General features: G+C 46.8%; 1 protein-coding gene across 2 annotated transcripts; it reads right to left on the reverse strand.

The window, feature by feature from the left end:
• Window positions 1–445: 445 nt before the first annotated feature.
• LOC133346992 (cysteine and glycine-rich protein 2-like) lies at window positions 446–14,551 on the reverse strand. Of its 2 annotated transcripts, none has more exons than XM_061558858.1 (6): window positions 14,398–14,551; window positions 12,560–12,676; window positions 8,552–8,720; window positions 4,013–4,142; window positions 3,830–3,923; window positions 446–777 (listed from the first exon to the last, which is right to left on the reverse strand). In XM_061558858.1, the coding sequence occupies exons 2-6, from the start codon at window positions 12,672–12,674 to the stop codon at window positions 701–703; spliced, it is 585 nt and encodes a 194-aa protein (XP_061414842.1). In that variant the 5' UTR covers window positions 12,675–12,676; window positions 14,398–14,551; the 3' UTR covers window positions 446–700. The 2 variants fall into 2 exon arrangements, with proteins under 2 accessions (XP_061414842.1, XP_061414841.1); XM_061558857.1 differs by having other exon boundaries at window positions 12,560–12,681; window positions 14,398–14,535.
• Between the last annotated feature and the right edge of the window lie 2,983 nt (window positions 14,552–17,534).

Raw genomic sequence — 17,534 nt, forward strand, 5'->3', positions numbered from 1 at the left:
CGTTTTAATGTATACTGTAATTGGTGGTAGATATTTTAAAGCCCATATTTATAATATCTCTCACATATAAGTTATAAGCAAAGGTGTGGACATGAACACAATATGCCAGGACATTTCATTTGCATTTTTATTTAAAACCTACAAAGAACATCATATTTGTTTTAGGGCTATACGATTCCTAGAGATCACTGTTTATTCATAAACCAAAAACAACTTGGTCGTAGGTTTTACTCGAATAAAAAATATAAAACTACTATAAAATGTGCACGGGTAAACTGCAGTGGCCATCTCTGAGTTACCGTTTAAGAGCACAAGCACTAGAGAGTATCCTAAAACGATTGACAAAGGGTAACACTCAAGGATTTAAACACCCAATAAAAACTGTTAACTGCATGTAAATATAGCCACTGTGAGCTCGGATATGTTAAACTTGAGTAGGTTATAAAAAAAAGGTTTTGTGAGGAAATCAAATATTAAAAAACATTGATAACCATGATATGACAATATTTTGTAGAACAGACGCCATACGATTATCGTGGACCTTTTAACAATAAATCGTGGATATCGGAATTTTGCGGCAACCCTTGTGGGAGCGGAGATGTGGCTGCCTCGAGCGGTGAAGTATGGAGCTAAGGCCTGCACCAGGCTATGGGGGAATGCGTGCGTGTCGAAGAGCCGATCTTCACTCTGGAGACCAGCCTCACTGGGAATGCATGAGGGTTCCAGCACCCAGGCCGTAACCCACACCCTTGGGGCCAAAGTTCTTCGCGTAGCAGGCTGCAAATGCACGAGACAATGAGACGCAACGCTTTCATTTTGTTATAGGTTCAGGATATTGTTTTGTTATACTATATATACGTACAGTGTGACGTATTTTCATTTGTTAGCATATCCGGCTGGGTGGTGCTGTGGTTAATGTGCTCAACCCAAAATAAATGGTGACTTTAAAGTCTATTTTTCTTCTCAACAAAGCTTCAAACTGCAGTAGGACGGCCCATGAAATGCCTTCCAGGCACGTATCTGTAAAGAATGAGGGGATGTCCCTGCATGTAAACACGTATATACTTTGAATGGGAGCGTGCGGTCACCTCCATGTGTTCTTCCAAACGTACTGTTATCGTTCTCCTCATGTTCGGGCATAATCTCTGTAGGCCACCATGCACACTCATCTATCCATGCCCTTCACAACTGCAAACACGTCCTGCCCGTACTTGCAGCCTAAACATGTATATATCCCCCCCAGCAGGTAGACGTCACTTATGCAATGTATATCATGAGACCAACAACATCCCCACACTCCAACAGACTGTTGGGCAAGTGTGAGCACCTATGAAGGCTGGCATGACATATGAGGGGGTGGGTTGCCAGCGTTTGTCTTGCTAGTGGCGATGTTTTCACATCACACAGGGACTCATATCAGGCTGAGTGAACTTGGTAGAGGCCCAGGCCCGGTTCAGATAATGGTCACTGGTGTTGGCCGTGAGTGGGAATCGAATTTGGGTCGCTGGGTTCATAGCGCAGCACGCTAACCGCTGCACCACCGCTCCCCACAATGCTTTCCAACACCAACACTGCCACCTCACTCATGCCTGTTCTCATTTCCCACAGCACTGCACAGTCATCAAAGGATAACACAATGGCCAGTCTCTGCAATAACCTGTTTCTATACTATTACTTGTATACGATAGACCCAATCCTAAAACCACATTACGTTCTAAACTTTAAAGATTAATTGAATGCTTTCCATTGAAGATGCCTGCATACATGGCTGTGGATGAGCCAATTCTGATGTCGGGGGGGGGGGGGGGGGAGGGAGTTATACACTGGCTTTGAACACAAAGGGGCATGTGAATGTTGTAGGAACGCACAAAAACAACATAGCACCTTCAGATTTATGCTCTGCTCAGTTGTGCACATTTAATGTTACAATTCCAAACAAATATGTAATTTCTACACGAGTGAAGCATCTTAAAAATTATCACCAACTAATGCAGGCCTCTGGATATCCTTCTGTTGTCTATTTCTACGAGCTCTCGAAGCACTTTAGCCATGCAGACGAGCTGGTGATTAGCTCTGTGCCTCTCTGCCAACGCCAAGGAACTAGACAAAGCCTCATTATTAACAAGACCCAAAGTTGCATAAGGGCCCCTTTTGTTAACGTGGCCAAACAGTGAGGTCAGCCAAATGAGAAACCGCAGTATATTCCATGCAGCACTCTGAGGCTTAAAAAGTGCAACACGAGTGGATAATACCTGCAAGTGAAACAAGAGTTCGAATGCTGAACATGTTATTTTATTATCTTAAAATTGTATCCACCAAGCACATGGCAAGTAGAAATATGCGCAGGATACAAGTGCCCCAGGGGGAAGCGTTGCTCAGAGTAACTCCACTGCCTCATATTAATTTAACAAAAGCCCCAAAATGTACACAAACATATGCGAGAACGGTTTCAGTGACCAAGAGTACTTTGCTCATGTGATTATAAAGTTTAACACTTGCACTGTGAGATGAGATGAAACCAGCCAAAACAGGGGCGAGCGGTGTGGTGGTAGTACAGAAGATCTGTATTGAGATCACTTTGCATCAGAAATAAATAAAACTCAACAGATAGAGAGGCCAGAGCGGTAGAGTAACTTTAGAGTGACTCTTTAGAGTGACTCTACCTTTAGCATCTCTGTGCTGTGAAGATGAGCCATTGCCCGAAACGTCACCTCTTATATAATTTTTCTTTACAAGGCAGTGTTGTTGACAAACGTGTAAAGTTTACTTTTTGTTATTTGTGCTTGCGCACCACTGGCCAACAAAACATCACCAAATAATTAGCATCAGAATAGCGTTGTATGTTTGAGATCCTGGGATTAGTCTTTGGGCAGTTGCCCAAGAATGAAACATTGTCTTTGAGCCTGTGGGGTTTGGTCGGCTCAGACCAACAACTTGTGTAGAAAATACACACATTGTGTGCAACAGTGCAAAATGTAGTTTCGCCCTTAATTTTGTGGGCTTTTTCAACAAAGGGGACTGTAAAGAGAGATTGCTGCTGCTGCCACCAGCGATTTGTCACTGTGCTTAGATAGAGTTGCAGAGGAAAACGGTTGCATCTTCTACATAGACGCATGTAAAAACAAATAACATCAAGTTCACCAACACTTGTAAATAAAATGGAAGTTAAAAGGCCTTCCCATTAAAATCAGCTAATCTCCACTGATGGCCTCAAGCCAGAACGAAAAATTCCACATTCTTATGACAGATGCCAGCGTCTCTGTAGAATGAGCACTGGCAGCATCCCACAAAGTGGAACTCAGTTTCTCAATTCCAAAAGGGCTACGACCCTGCAGCAAGAGCAGCTGATGAATCGTGCGAGGCATTAATTGACCTCACCCATGCCAGTGTAAAACATCAAAACATGTTGAACTAAAGTAAACATTGTTATTTTGAGCATTCTGCTTTACAGCCTCAAAGTAGTCAATCGTGGATGACTCATTGCTCAGAATATCAAGCCACCTGATAGCATGCAGGTGAGACCATGCTTATAATAGAGAGGTTTAAACCAGTTTGGGGATTACCTTGCTGAAACAAACGCCCGGCTTACTGGCTGGTGAATAAATATAAGTAAACATTCTTTCATTTTGGTGGTGAAACCACAAACGTGATTTGATTGTTTTTTTACTATAATTCATTCACTGAGAATGCACTTAATTCGAGTGCTACGATTCTAATACAATTAACGATCAGTACGGTGCGGAAGAAGTTCAGAAGTTCAACCATACTGTGACCTTTCCCCAATTCTGTAAAACCGATAATGTGCATGCCGTGTGCTCAGTGATCGCACCTTTGCAGTAGATTTCGCCATCATTGTCATTCAGTGTTGTAGACTCCAGACTCTTCCCACACTGCTTGCAACGGAAGCAGCTGCGATGCCAAGGCTGAGACATAAAATTACGTGTCAAGGACGAATACGATCGTGTATGTAATTGACAAAAGGTTACAGGTAATAAATTGTTGTTGTACGTACCTTGCCAGCCCCCATCACCTTCTCCGCCGCGTAAACAGACTGACTGCAACGTGGACATTTATCGGATCCACCAAAGGAGCGTGCCAGTGGGGATGGATTGGTGTTGAATGTAGGTTGAGGTGCACCAGGCCTGTATGAACACAAACGGCCAGATGTTCAGCACAGCAGAATCTACCAGCCATTGCTCAGCATGCCAGCACCGTCCCTTCCCTGCTGCCCCTAAAATCACGCTTGAGCCAGAGGGACATACAAGACGAATCATTCGAATCATTCAACTGTCAAGTTTCCACTTTATAGTGGCCGATTTAGTTGTCGAGAAGGAACCACCAATGCCAGTTGGATTCCCACGTGCCCATTTAACACAATTCACAAGGTCTGGTCACCCACAGACTGGTGCGGCACCGTTAATTACAAGCCTGTGCTCTTCCCGGAGGATGCCTTGCTACAAATGTTCATACTCTACACGACTTGGTAATTAGCTTGCGTGGAATACACCTTTCCAGGCAGATATCTAGGCAGGGTTAGCAGGGTGTTGCTTCGAAGTTGGTAATAATATCAATGTTACTTGAATATGCGTTGGAATTGCATTTTTCACTGGACATTTTTATTAATATAATAGAAGATGTATGTAATAAGATTAATTGCACCAGCTGGCTTGCATTTAGATTATTTTGGCTGCTATACATTTCCCCATGATAAGCCACTTCGCTGAGCTATCATTTGTGGCCAGGTTGCTGCTGACAAAGAAACGAATAGTTCAGTGGGGGGCTTTACCTGGTAAAATAACAGTTTAGTTTTATTTGAATGAATTTTTTGTGATTTGATTACCTTTCCTATACTTTGTACTCCTATCGTGATTTTATATTGTTAGTTGTTGTAACGTTCTGACCCGCCCCTACTGGACTTCTGTGAAAAAGAGCTTTATAGCTCATCAGATTCCTCCGTCAGTATAATTAAATATTCCGATTGTTGTAAGAGTCAAAAAATACTGGCGCTGGAAAGTTTTTGGCGCATTTCCATCAGTGTGGCTTACAAATCCATATACTTGCCTGACTCGGTTACTAATCCATATACTTGCCCGACTCGGTTTCTAATCCATATAGTTGCCCGACTCGGTTACTAATTCATATTACTTGCCTGACTCGCAGTGGCTCCAGCTCATCGAGAAATGCTTTTTGAAATGAGAACGAAATGGCATTGTGCAGCTGAGCTTAATTGCACGTCCATTTGCATACTGACTATCGGATAATCTGCCACCAGACAATCTTAGTTTATGTTGACCTAACAACATAATTAAGCAACAAAGCACAGCCATCATTTTAATCGTACTACGCATCGGGTGTTCCAGAATATGGACAAAACACCAAGAGCAAAATATTCTGGGTTTTTTTTTTATTTTTCGCTGTCAAACCACACTGCTTCTCAAATTAAACTGCAGGATAATCCGCACTTCTGAATCTCCAGTAATGTGGCAGATATTTTAATGACAGATCAGAAAAAAACCTAGGCGTTTGTACTAAAATGCAACTCCATATAATGCACAATGGCCTTTAGGATCTGTATGCATATGTATGTTTAACTTCTTTCGCACCATACGTAGCCAACCGTGCTAATCGGAGATGCACAATGGCCTTCAGGATCTGTGCCCAAGTGCAATGTGGCCTGGTGGCCCAAGTGGTCAGAGAGCTGAGTTGGCACTGCTAAGGGCCTCGATTTGAATCCAAGTTTTAGCCACCTGTGATTAAAACAGGTTCTCAAGTGCAGTGAGTTGGCAGACTCGCCCACCAATTGAATAAAATCTAGCTCAAGTATAGCTCTGAAAATATTTTGTATCGGTTTGACTGTGATGTGAAACAATCGCAAAGCCGAGTGTATGGGAAAGTGGACAGAGAGGATGCTCAAATATATTTTTTACAAGTCCTGTGGAAAAAAAAATCACTTCAGCAGCCATTCCCCGATACGTGATGGGTGCACTGGTTTGTCAGATTTACAAATTAATCCTTTGTACCCTGACATTATGCCAAAACACAATTGGAATACATTAGGAGAAAAAGACCAAAAGCCATTTAATAAAAAAAACGTCAATACTATAGTGACTTTTGAAAACAAAGCTAAATGTAGAGTGATCACTGCATAAAAAAAAATCATTTAACTAAGAATGGGTGATGTCGTCCATGTAGATTTTAATTTGTTTCCAGGGCACAGCTTGCTCTCATAGCTTCTCTTCAGAGAAGGAAGTGAAGCGGTGCAATTATCCACAGACCCTTAAGTGTTGTGTTTACTGCACACCTCACGTGTTACACAAAATAAACACCGCGTTCTTCCTGCACCTAGGCTATGGTACTCGGGCATTGGACAGTGTCTTGCCTCATCTTTTCTATTTGTGCGAGGGGAATGAGGCAGAAAATATGTTTTAAATCCTCTCCGACCATGGCTTTGCATGGCCAGACAGGCAGCTTTCACTTCCTGCTATAAGTTCATCAGAATCACACGTTAGTGGTACAGTACTTTCAAGATGATTCTTGTCAGTGCCGTCTTGACATTCATCAGTTAACAGTTATGATATACAGTATGTGCCTTCAGGCATGTTAATGAGATTGACATTGTAACCTTAAAAAAAACCTTAAACTCCTTTAAAAATAGGTTATCTTCCTACTACTAAGACCTAGGCCCCCATGATTTACCAAGGCAGTTGATAAGAAGGAACGCTGGTTCTGTGTCAGAGCATTGTATCAAAGCAAGAACATGTCGGATTGTTCTGAAATGAGGTGTCGCCAGGACTGGACTTCAGGTTTGACATCAACAGGCGAAAGAATGAGAAGGTGAAAAGCCTTCGATAGCACTGTAAGGGTCCACACAATCAGAGGCATTATAATGTTGGAGTGGAAACATTTAACAGCAGGAGTTAGTGTTCTCATTCAGTATGCACAGAAATAATAGGGTTTGGTAAGTGTTATTTGTAAATGCCTGACAGGGTTCAAAAGTAATGTAACCAAACACTGCACTGGCAAGGTAAGGGAGCTCACCCTCTCTGCAGGTGTCACAGGGATACGTGAACAGCGAGTCGATAACGCTCCAGTGGTTTTCTCAGTTCATCTTTTGTTATTTCAGTCTCTTAAGAAGAACATGTGGATTTCTCTCACTATTAGTAAAAAAACTGGGGCAGAAAGGACTGTCCCAGCTTGTTGTCCTTCCCCGCACTGATTAGTACGATTGGCTATGTATGGTGTGAAAGAAGTTCTACATACTGTAACGAGGTGAAAGTTGAGGATCACATCCCTGGCTTCCCGATGGTGTTAGTGATAGCTGGTGGGACCGGTTTTGGGAGAATGGGTGTAGGGAAGCCAAATTATGCTAATGTACCGGCTGTAAAATGGAAGAAGGACGCCAAGCACGGGAGCCAATCAGCAAGAGGGCCTGGTCCACTGCAAGAGTGTGGACCAACCACACTGAGTGCAGCAAGAGGGCCTGATCTACTTTTTGAGTGGGGAGAGACCACAACCAGGGCTGCGATAGCCTCAAGCAGTGCAGCCCTAGAAGCTGCGAGTGCTGTACCTGGAGCTGAGTGTGATGTGCTGACAGGTGTGGGTCCAGTCTCTACTGCTGGAGTGGGGTGGGGGTGACACGCCACACCCAGAGCCCTGAAGAGGGCTCTATCAACTGTTGGGAGTGCGGAGAAACCACTTCAAGAGCTGGGTGAGCGGTGTCGACTGTCGGAGTGCGGGGACTCGCCACGCCGAGAACAACTCGGCATCAACAGATGTAAGGGCCTTCTCTTCAGCTTCCATGGATAGGGCAACTATTTCGAATCGTTATACATACATAGATTTGTGACGATGAATCAGGAGCGCTTGTCAATAGTTTTCATCACACCTCCTACAACTACTCCTGTCAACGCTTGACCGGCAAAGGGTCCAAAGCACCCTCCACCCCAGCCAGTCACTCGCAGCAGTCGATGCCTCCTGAGCAAAGAGGCCTGTGTCCATCTCAATCTGGGCAACCACCAATGTAAGGGGATGTACCCAGGAATGTATTTCTCATATGACAATTGGGATCAACATATTCATTTATCACGCATAGTCCGTGAAGTGTGACCTCTTGTGACAGCATTCACATAAACCGCTCTTCCTGTCATACACCGGCGTCTTGAGTAATTTGTTTGATCCACGGATCACAGGAGCGAACACAGAAGTGACCACAGGGCGGCACCGTTCATTTGAGGGTCGCAGTCCTCTAACTGAAGTGCGAAATTTGCTGGAGTTTGCACATCAAGACAGGGCGACGTGTCCATAAAGTGACAGTCGTCTCCCTCGAACTAAGCTGTCGGTCACTAGAAAACCGGTCGCAGATGCAGTGGTGACATTTCTGACGAAGTCGAACCATCGCATGCCAAGAAGGTGTCTTTGGCATTGCATGTGGAAGGACAACAGCTGATCAAAATCTGCTTGAACCAATGTCTAGGCCTCCGCACCATACAACAAAACTGACAACATACGTGGAGTCTTTATTTTTTTTTAAATGGTGAGCGCTGGTACTCACTCCTCGGGGCGGATGCCCAGGCGCTCCCCGCGATCGGTGCTCAGGACTCCCGCTCCCTGTCCGTAGCCGTAGCCCTTGGGGCCCAGCTTCTTGCCGTAGCACGAACGGCAGAAGATTTCATCCCCGTGCGTAGCCAGCGTCGTGCTGTCCAAGCCCTTTCGGCACACGGCTGCATCCGCGCAAGGCGCACACACAGGACGAGAGTGAGACATGTGACTCCGACGTCCATTGCACGAGTTTGTTTCGATGTACTTCATTTCCGGAAAAAGCGTGAGATATGTAAAGAATAGATTATGAAAAGTTGTTACGCAATGAACCAACTTGGCCATACTCATTGTGGAAAATGTGCGCACTCAGCGTGCACACTCAGCGTGCCCACTTTGCGCAGCCAATTCAGAGTACTTCTTCCACTCCTGAGTGTCCCTCCCTCAATAATATCACACATCTCCCACTTGTGGTACAGCGCTCAAGTAGAGCACACAGCCCTCATTCATTCCGCATGATGGATTCAGTTGAATTACTGAGCTTAAGTGTCCTGGGCATACAAACATATCAGTATATTTGTATCTTTAATCTCATCCTTCTCACTCATGAGCCACCAGCCACATCCGAAGGATATTATTCATCGCTACAACTCTTAACCATATCCACTATTGCATTCACAATACCGTGTACTCATTGAAACCCCTTGTAACCAGAGCCCTATTATCCAAATGAACCTTATGGCGGTACCCCGGCTCTTGCATAACGTCCGTGATGCAGTCATTTTTAGTCTGTTGATGGTCGGCGATGCGGCAATCGACTCATCTCGAAGAGCTGTACACGATGCACCACTACGGTGTGTACCGCGAGCGTTCAGGGTTTCAGCGCAATCGTCCTCGCTGCGTTTCGACATCGCGGAGTAGCAACGATTTCGTATTGATTGGTACCCCCCAAGTCGCGGAGTTAAGTACACCCCTAGAAAAAATAGTGTCCCAGAAATAAAATATTTAATTGTCTTGGCCATTTAGTATTATTTGGTACCCCGGGGTATCGGCATAAGGATAATTTATTCTGTTATCCGCAAGTGTCCAACTGATCAACAGAACGACCACTGACTGACATGCGTGCCTATAAAAGAGAAGGGGTGATCACTTAGAATTCATCCACTGTTGGTATCCATGATTTCCTGTGATAAGATGAGCTTTAGCATTGGTTGAGCTTTCCAGTGAGAAAGGCATTCACCAAGGTGTAGGTGTGTATACAAACATCGGTGGCGGTACACACACGAGGAAGTTTGCCTGCATCATGCGCATGGCTACTACTGCACACTGTACGTTCATTATACAATCCAACTTGGCACAAGCCAAGTGCTTGTGCAATACAACTTGGCCGGTTCACTCGATATCGGTGAGAATCTACGACTGGCTACAATTGTGGACGTGGTAATAGATATAAACTGCACAGGTAGGGGTTCCCATCAAGTACTTTTTTCTACAAATGAGCCAAACACCAACATTCTTTTAAACACAGATTCCTATGCAAAGCAGGATTTTAAATCAATGTTTTTAGTTTTTTCAATGGGGTGATTGTGTGTGCACACGTAGGCACACCTTTGCAATGAAGTTCTCAGCAGCACACTGAGATGGCAAAACATTGCAATGCCTCATTAGACAAAATTAACTAGAAAGCCTGTGAAAATTGCACTGTGTGTAATCCCAGACAGTGCACACATTGCAGACAACACCCTGCTCTGCACTCTTGGAGCCAGCTGCCACTGCAAATGTGGTAAATTATTGCATAGATATTCTTGGGTCTTTCGGTAAAGTCACGTAGATAGGTTCAAAGAAAATCTACGTGACTTAACCGAAAGACCCAAGAATATGAATTCCTGCAGTCAAGAAAGCTTCAAGTCAAGATTCACTGCACAGCTCTCCGATGTGTTTCCGCAGTGCTGTGCAGCACCATGTCCGACGTTTTCCACTTTTTGGGAAAGAAGCGCTGTTCTTTCGTATGCACGTCTCTTTTGTTGAATAATTCACTGGTCAAAAAAAAATTCTGGCCTGCACTTTTGCAGCTGTTTTAGACTAATTTCAGGGTGCTGATTCCAAATCTGATCTCAGATTTGCTCTATCACATCTCATTTTATGCTATCGGCATATCCCATTTTCATTGATTTTACCCGAAATTAACTCTGTCACTTATGATTGCAAGTTGTTGTGAGTCAGTGACAGCTTTAGTGTTAAAATATGGTGCTGTATTTTTAGGATAGTGTGTTTATAATATCATTTTATGTAGATATCCACATTTATTTAATATTTTTCTTCTGCAGTTTTTATCGAAAATATTTGATATCTCAAAAACCTGATGTGACAGTTTAATCTGCTTACCACAGCTGTACAGCCTGAACACATGTTAGAGAACGATACAGAATAAATACATTTGACTTAGACCTCCTATTTTTTTATATGTGGCCTTCTTGACCTGTTCTACTTCTGTTAACCCTATGCAGTCTTTCTGCCCCTGGGCGATCTGCTCACCACACTGGCCATGATATCAGTAACCCTCTCTGTGCTCTTAATGACCTCGTCTCATCTAACCTTGGCATTTTTCCCTCTTGTTCTATTCAACTAATGCTGCAATTGATACCATTCATCACGCTCACCCTGCCTGCCTATCGTCAACCATTGTGTTGACATCTCTCCCATGCATCGTTTTTGGTCAAATTCGAATCGTTTGTCTCACTTTACCATGTCGTATTAAGGCTTTTCATTGATTAGCGGTCCACGAGTGGCCTTCCTTAATCGATCTACCTCGTTCCTCTTGTGACTGAGAAACTCCACTTTGAAGATTAACCAGCACATTTACACAAATGATGGAGTTTTAAAATTTTCATGATGTAGTGTTTGTTATTAGTGCCATTTCCATTTCAATGCACTCATAATAAATAGCAAAAAAATAAGATCTTCTAAGATCTCTACTTGTCTTGAGAATACAAGCTCTCTTAGTGGATGTTTTTTTTCAAAACAAATCACAAATGTACGCACTGTCCTACTACGTTTTAATACCATACAGAATATCCAAAATATTAGCATTGTACTCACGAATTCTCCATGCTGGCCTTATTGTCTAGAACTGCCTTCCCCCCAATCATCCATGCCCCTGTCCAAAGTTAGATTCATGACCTTCCTTTTTATTACACGCTTTTATTTAACTCACTCTGTCTGTTGTTGTCGTTGTCGTCGTGGTCGTATCTCAAATCTTATAACTCAATTTTAACCCACTTCCCAATGTGGTATCGATTGCAAACTTCGTATACTTATGTCATACTGATGACAATACTATATTCTATCATAAAAAATATATATTTTTAAACATGCATTTTTATCTCTTGTGTTTCAGCTTGGGTCTAATTGTCCACGCTCAACTGACGTTGGCTGTAAATCACCACGGCCCCTTACGTTATGGCAAGCCTCGGGGCCACTTCCTGGAGTCGTGGAGTTCTGCCATTAATCGTACTGTGCATTTCATTAAAGCGTGTTTTAAACAAAGTATTTTTAAATATTACTTATGCTTCTGCATATGACAGCCTCTTTATTTAAAATAAACATGCCCACTGTTTCCATACAGGGTATTGAGGTACAGACACATCTAGACATGATATGAATCCAAAAATGCATGATATTGCATTCTATTCTCGCATTTATGATGTCTTTAGTGTGTCGTTGGTCTCATGCAAGATACGCCAACTTTCTAAACTTGAGAATCCAGTTTAGTCACGGGCGGCTGAAAACTAGAAATCCATATTTGAAGCAGTAAAGCCGACTCAGAGCTCTGACCTCTGTGCCACCTGAACAACCTCCATTATCAAGTTCAAAGTCAATATTTGACTAAGCACCACCGTCACTAGACATTGTCCAGTCACGGCTGGATAACAGTCAGAGTTGTCTTTGTGCTGTCCCCTTTCAAACGCAACGTGCGCGTGGTGTTTGTCATACCGCGATTTTACCACAGGGGAGAGAAACTCACAGCAACGGAAGCAGAGGCGATGGTAGCGCTGTCCATCGCAGATCACCTCCTCCGCCTGGTAGACTGCCTTGGCACACCTCCCACACCGAGCCGTCACACCACCAAGTGTCGACATGCCTAGACTCCACACACGCACAGAGATCCCCCTATGGCCTCGCACAGACTGCTGAGGAACACATTCCTGCGGAGGGAGCTGGTAGGAACGTTGGGTTGCTCGGTCAATGGCCAGGGTCAATGGCGGCGTGGTGTATTCCGCAAATATGCCCGACTGTGAGGGCGGGCACAAGCCGGCGTGAGTAGATTAAACGTTGAGTTTTATAAGGACACCACGGGGTGACCAGCCCCTCCCCACCCAGCCCCACCCTCCCCACCCAGCCCCTCCCCACCCAGCCCACTCCCAACCCCAGCCCCACCCAGCCCCTCCCCACCCAGCCCCTCCCCACCCCACCCAGCCCCTCCCATGTTTGATGCACGACGGACGGACACAATAATCCCCTGTGGGCTGGTGGAACCAGGTGGTTCCTACCAGTAAAACGTTGCTAACGAGCGCCTACTACGACTGGCACAGCACGCAAAAAAGGTGGAATGGCCCAGGATCACGCGGAGCTTCACTTCGTGCGTAACCTTTGACCCGCACGGAGGCAGCAGGTGAAGATGCCACCAAACAGAAATCCGTGAATATCGATGGCAGCACACGAGTAGGGAAGGATGGCCTCGTGGGAGTCCAAGAGACGTGAGAACGGAGACGAACGGCAAAGAAACATCCGCAACAAATGGTCCCTGGTGATAGCCGACAGTGAAGGACTGACTGCTGCCCAGCAAGTGGGCAACCTAATGGGGCTGCATGGGAACGAAGTTTCGTTCCTTTCTAAACGTGGGGGGGGGGGGGGGGGCAACCACGTGGTTGTACTCCAACTTCGCATGCAACACCGAAGAGTTGAAGCGGCACTTTGAATGCACACTCACATTCCACACTGCACACACACACAGGTTACTGGGTTCACGAAATAACATTCTAAACAATGCAAATAACCAACCCGTATCGCCTTTAAAAGACTGTAGGGGCAAAGTGTTCTTAGCGAGGGGGGGGGGGGGTGGCCAGCACCACGCCCGGCCGCCTTTGTCTCCCTCGTGGCGATGTTTCCACACCGCTGCACCAGACCTACAACACTCGCACACTCACAGGGGTGGCTATGGATTGACTAATCAATACAAGTGTATGAACAGGCTGCTGGACTCTGACGATATCTCTCACAATCACCACTGACGCAGAATAGAGTGGCCACCACTTGCATGCCTCGGCAATTCTTAGCAATAAACATTCTCGCAATGTTCTTTCACCTGAAAGATGTTAAAAGTTGTGTTTATGTAACCGATCCCCAAAAGCGATTCAAACGCTTTCCTATTTTTATTTAAAAATTCAAATCCAACACAATCAGTAACCACCGGGTGTACGGCAATTAAAGTTGAACTCTGGGCAGCAAAGTGACCCCGGCATAGTAACGTGTAATTTCCACCCCTGGCTCAAGAGATGACGATGAAGGGGACGAGTGAAGCCGTGATGATGATGATGAGAGGAGATCTGTGTCGCTAAACGAACTAGAACCTGGCCAACTTGTGATCTTATAACAACATTCCTGACATCGCCACCAAACACGGTGTGCATTGTGTTCTCTCGTGCCACAAGGTCGCGAGAATGTGTTGGTGGTGTTGGTGTTGTCAGCACCGACAAGCAGGCGGCGCGCACAGCTCCACTGCTGGATGACTGAGAGCGCAGGCGACGATGATGATGATGGTAGAGGAGGAGGATGAGGAGGAGGATGAGGAGCTGTGCTCACCTGGGTAATGATGATCGCCACCGAAGCGGCCACGCGAAGTGCGCGCTGGCGGGAAGGGTCTCACGCCTGTGAAGGAGGCTGAGTAATCAGAGCCCGTGAGTAGAAGAGCCTCGAGAAAGAGGAGGAGTCTCACGAGATGGGAGGAGTCTAACGAGATGGGAGGAGTCTCACGGGCTGGGAGGAGTCTCACGAGATGGGAGGAGTCTCACGAGATGGGAGGAGTCTCACGAGATGGGAGGAGTCTCACGGGCTGGGAGGAGTCTCACGAGATGGGAGGAGTCTCACGAGATGGGAGGAGTCTCACGGGCTGGGAGGAGTCTCACGGGCTGGGAGGAGTCTCACGAGATGGGAGGAGTCTCACGAGATGGGAGGAGTCTCACGGGCTGGGAGGAGTCTCACGGGCTGGGAGGAGTCTCACGGGCTGGGAGGAGTCTCACAAGATGGGAGGAGTCTCACGAGATGGGAGGAGTCTCACGAGATGGGAGGAGTCTCACGGGCTGGGAGGAGTCTCACGAGATGGGAGGAGTCTCACGAGATGGGAGGAGTCTCACGGGATGGGAGGAGTCTCACGGGCTGGGAGGAGTCTCACGAGATGGGAGGAGTCTCACGAGATGGGAGGAGTCTCACGAGATGGGAGGAGTCTCACGGGCTGGGAGGAGTCTCACGAGATGGGAGGAGTCTCACGAGATGGGAGGAGTCTCACGAGATGGGAGGAGTCTCACGGGCTGGGAGGAGTCTCACGAGATAGGAGGAGTCTCACGAGATGGGAGGAGTCTCACGAGATGGGAGGAGTCTCACGGGCTGGGAGGAGTCTCACGAGATGGGAGGAGTCTCACGGGCTGGGAGGAGTCTCACGAGATGGGAGGAGCCTCACGAGATGGGAGGAGTCTCACGAGATGGGAGGAGTCTCACGAGATGGGAGGAGTCTCACGAGATGGGAGGAGCCTCACGAGATGGGAGGAGTCTCACGAGATGGGAGGAGTCTCACGAGATGGGAGGAGTCTCACGGGATGGGAGGAGTCTCACGAGATGGGAGGAGTCTCACGAGATGGGAGGAGTCTCACGAGATGGGAGGAGTCTCACGAGATGGGAGGAGCCTCACGAGATGGGAGGAGTCTCACAAGATGGGAGGAGTCTCACGGACTGGGAGGAGTCTCACGAGATGGGAGGAGTCTCACGAGATGGGAGGAGTCTCACGAGATGGGAGGAGTCTCACGGACTGGGAGGAGTCTCACGAGATGGGAGGAGCCTCACGAGATGGGAGAAGTCTCACGAGATGGGAGGAGTCTCACGGGCTGGGAGGAGTCTCACGAGATGGGAGGAGTCTCACGAGATGGGAGGAGTCTCACGAGATGGAAGGAGTCTCACGAGATGGGAGGAGTCTCACGAGATGGGAGGAGTCTCACGAGATGGGAGGAGCCTCACGAGATGGGAGGAGTCTCACGGACTGGGAGGAGTCTCACGAGATGGGAGGAGTCTCACGGGCTGGGAGGAGTCTCACGAGATGGGAGGAGTCTCACGAGATGGGAGGAGTCTCACGGGCTGGGAGGAGTCTTACGGGCTGGGAGGAGTCTCACGAGATGGGAGGAGCCTCACGAGATGGGAGGAGTCTCACGAACTGGGAGGAGTCTCACGAGATGGGAGGAGTCTCACGGGCTGGGAGGAGTCTCACGAGATGGGAGGAGTCTCACGAGATGGGAGGAGTCTCACGAGATGGGAGGAGTCTCACGAGATGGGAGGAGTCTCACGGACTGGGAGGAGTCTCACGAGATGGGAGGAGTCTCACGAGATGGGAGGAGTCTCACGGACTGGGAGGAGTCTCACGAGATGGGAGGAGTCTCACGAGATGGGAGGAGTCTCACGAGATGGGAGGAGCCTCACGAGATGGGAGGAGTCTCACGGACTGGGAGGAGTCTCACGAGATGGGAGGAGTCTCACGGGCTGGGAGGAGTCTCACGAGATGGGAGGAGTCTCACGAGATGGGAGGAGTCTCACGAGATGGGAGGAGTCTCACGAGATGGGAGGAGCCTCACGAGATGGGAGGAGTCTCACGGACTGGGAGGAGTCTCACGAGATGGGAGGAGTCTCACGAGATGGGAGGAGCCTCACGAGATGGGAGGAGTCTCACGGACTGGGAGGAGTCTCACGAGATGGGAGGAGTCTCACGGGCTGGGAGGAGTCTCACGAGATGGGAGGAGTCTCACGAGATGGGAGGAGTCTCACGGGCTGGGAGGAGTCTCACGAGATGGGAGGAGTCTCACGAGATGGGAGGAGTCTCACGGGCTGGGAGGAGTCTCACGAGATGGGAGGAGTCTCACGAGATGGGAGGAGTCTCACGGGCTGAGAGGAGTCTCACGGACTGGAGGAGTTTTTATTTAAAGCTTCCGTGACTGCAGGGATTCATATTCTTGGTTCTTTCGGTAAAGTCACGTAGAAGGGAAATAATAAAATATTATAAATATAAAAATTATCACGACGTTTCGACTGCAACACAAGCAATCATCATCAGATGTGAAATCCACAGCAAAGAAAATGTTATTGCACACCTGATGATTGCTTGTGTTGCAGTCTAAACGTCGTGAGAATTAAATTTTTTTATAGTTTTATATTTATATTATTTCATTATTTCCCTTCTACGTGACTTTACCGAAAGAACCAAGAAGATGGAGGAGTCTAACACATGGGAGGAGTCCCACGGGAAGAGCGGGGGGAAGCACGCGTGCAGTGCGTGCGGTGTTAATACCGCAGGTGCACGAATAACAAGAACTCCACACATTCGTCAATAACACTTCCTTGAAAATGAATACTTGTAGTATTGTATATAATAGGCGACGTTTCGGGCAATGGCCCTTCTACATAGCACATGAGCCAGAGAGATAGAGTGGGTGAGAGTTAAGGACTGCGCTTTTACACTATGTTGACAGTCGCACGTGTAACACACGCATATCACACACGCACTGGCCTTTAATCCACTGCTGGATGAGGGCTTCTTCACCCTGTGCAAGTCGTGGGGGCCATTTGGCCAGACTTAAGCACATTGATCTCGTTACCTTTTTCGCGACTTTAATTTCAACGTCATCATCCCTCTCGCGACATTTTTTTGGCGGATAAGTGGAATTCATCGACACATTCATCTT

Source organism: Lethenteron reissneri, chromosome 25 (genome assembly GCF_015708825.2).
Source record: "Lethenteron reissneri isolate LAM-NWPU_2019-01 chromosome 25, ASM1570882v1, whole genome shotgun sequence".
Classification (NCBI taxonomy): domain Eukaryota; kingdom Metazoa; phylum Chordata; class Hyperoartia; order Petromyzontiformes; family Petromyzontidae; genus Lethenteron; species Lethenteron reissneri.

Bases quoted from the DNA above. Each gene is read 5' to 3' on its own strand.
- LOC133346992 (XM_061558858.1), bottom strand. From the start codon at position 12,674: ATGTCGACACTTGGTGGTGTGACGGCTCGGTGTGGGAGGTGTGCCAAG. The intron at 3,924-4,012 runs GTACGTACAACA...TTTATGTCTCAG, and splicing joins AGGTGATGGGGGCTGGCAAG to CCTTGGCATCGCAGCTGCTT. The intron at 778-3,829 runs GTGCGATCACTG...GTGCATTTGCAG, and splicing joins TGGCGAAATCTACTGCAAAG to CCTGCTACGCGAAGAACTTT.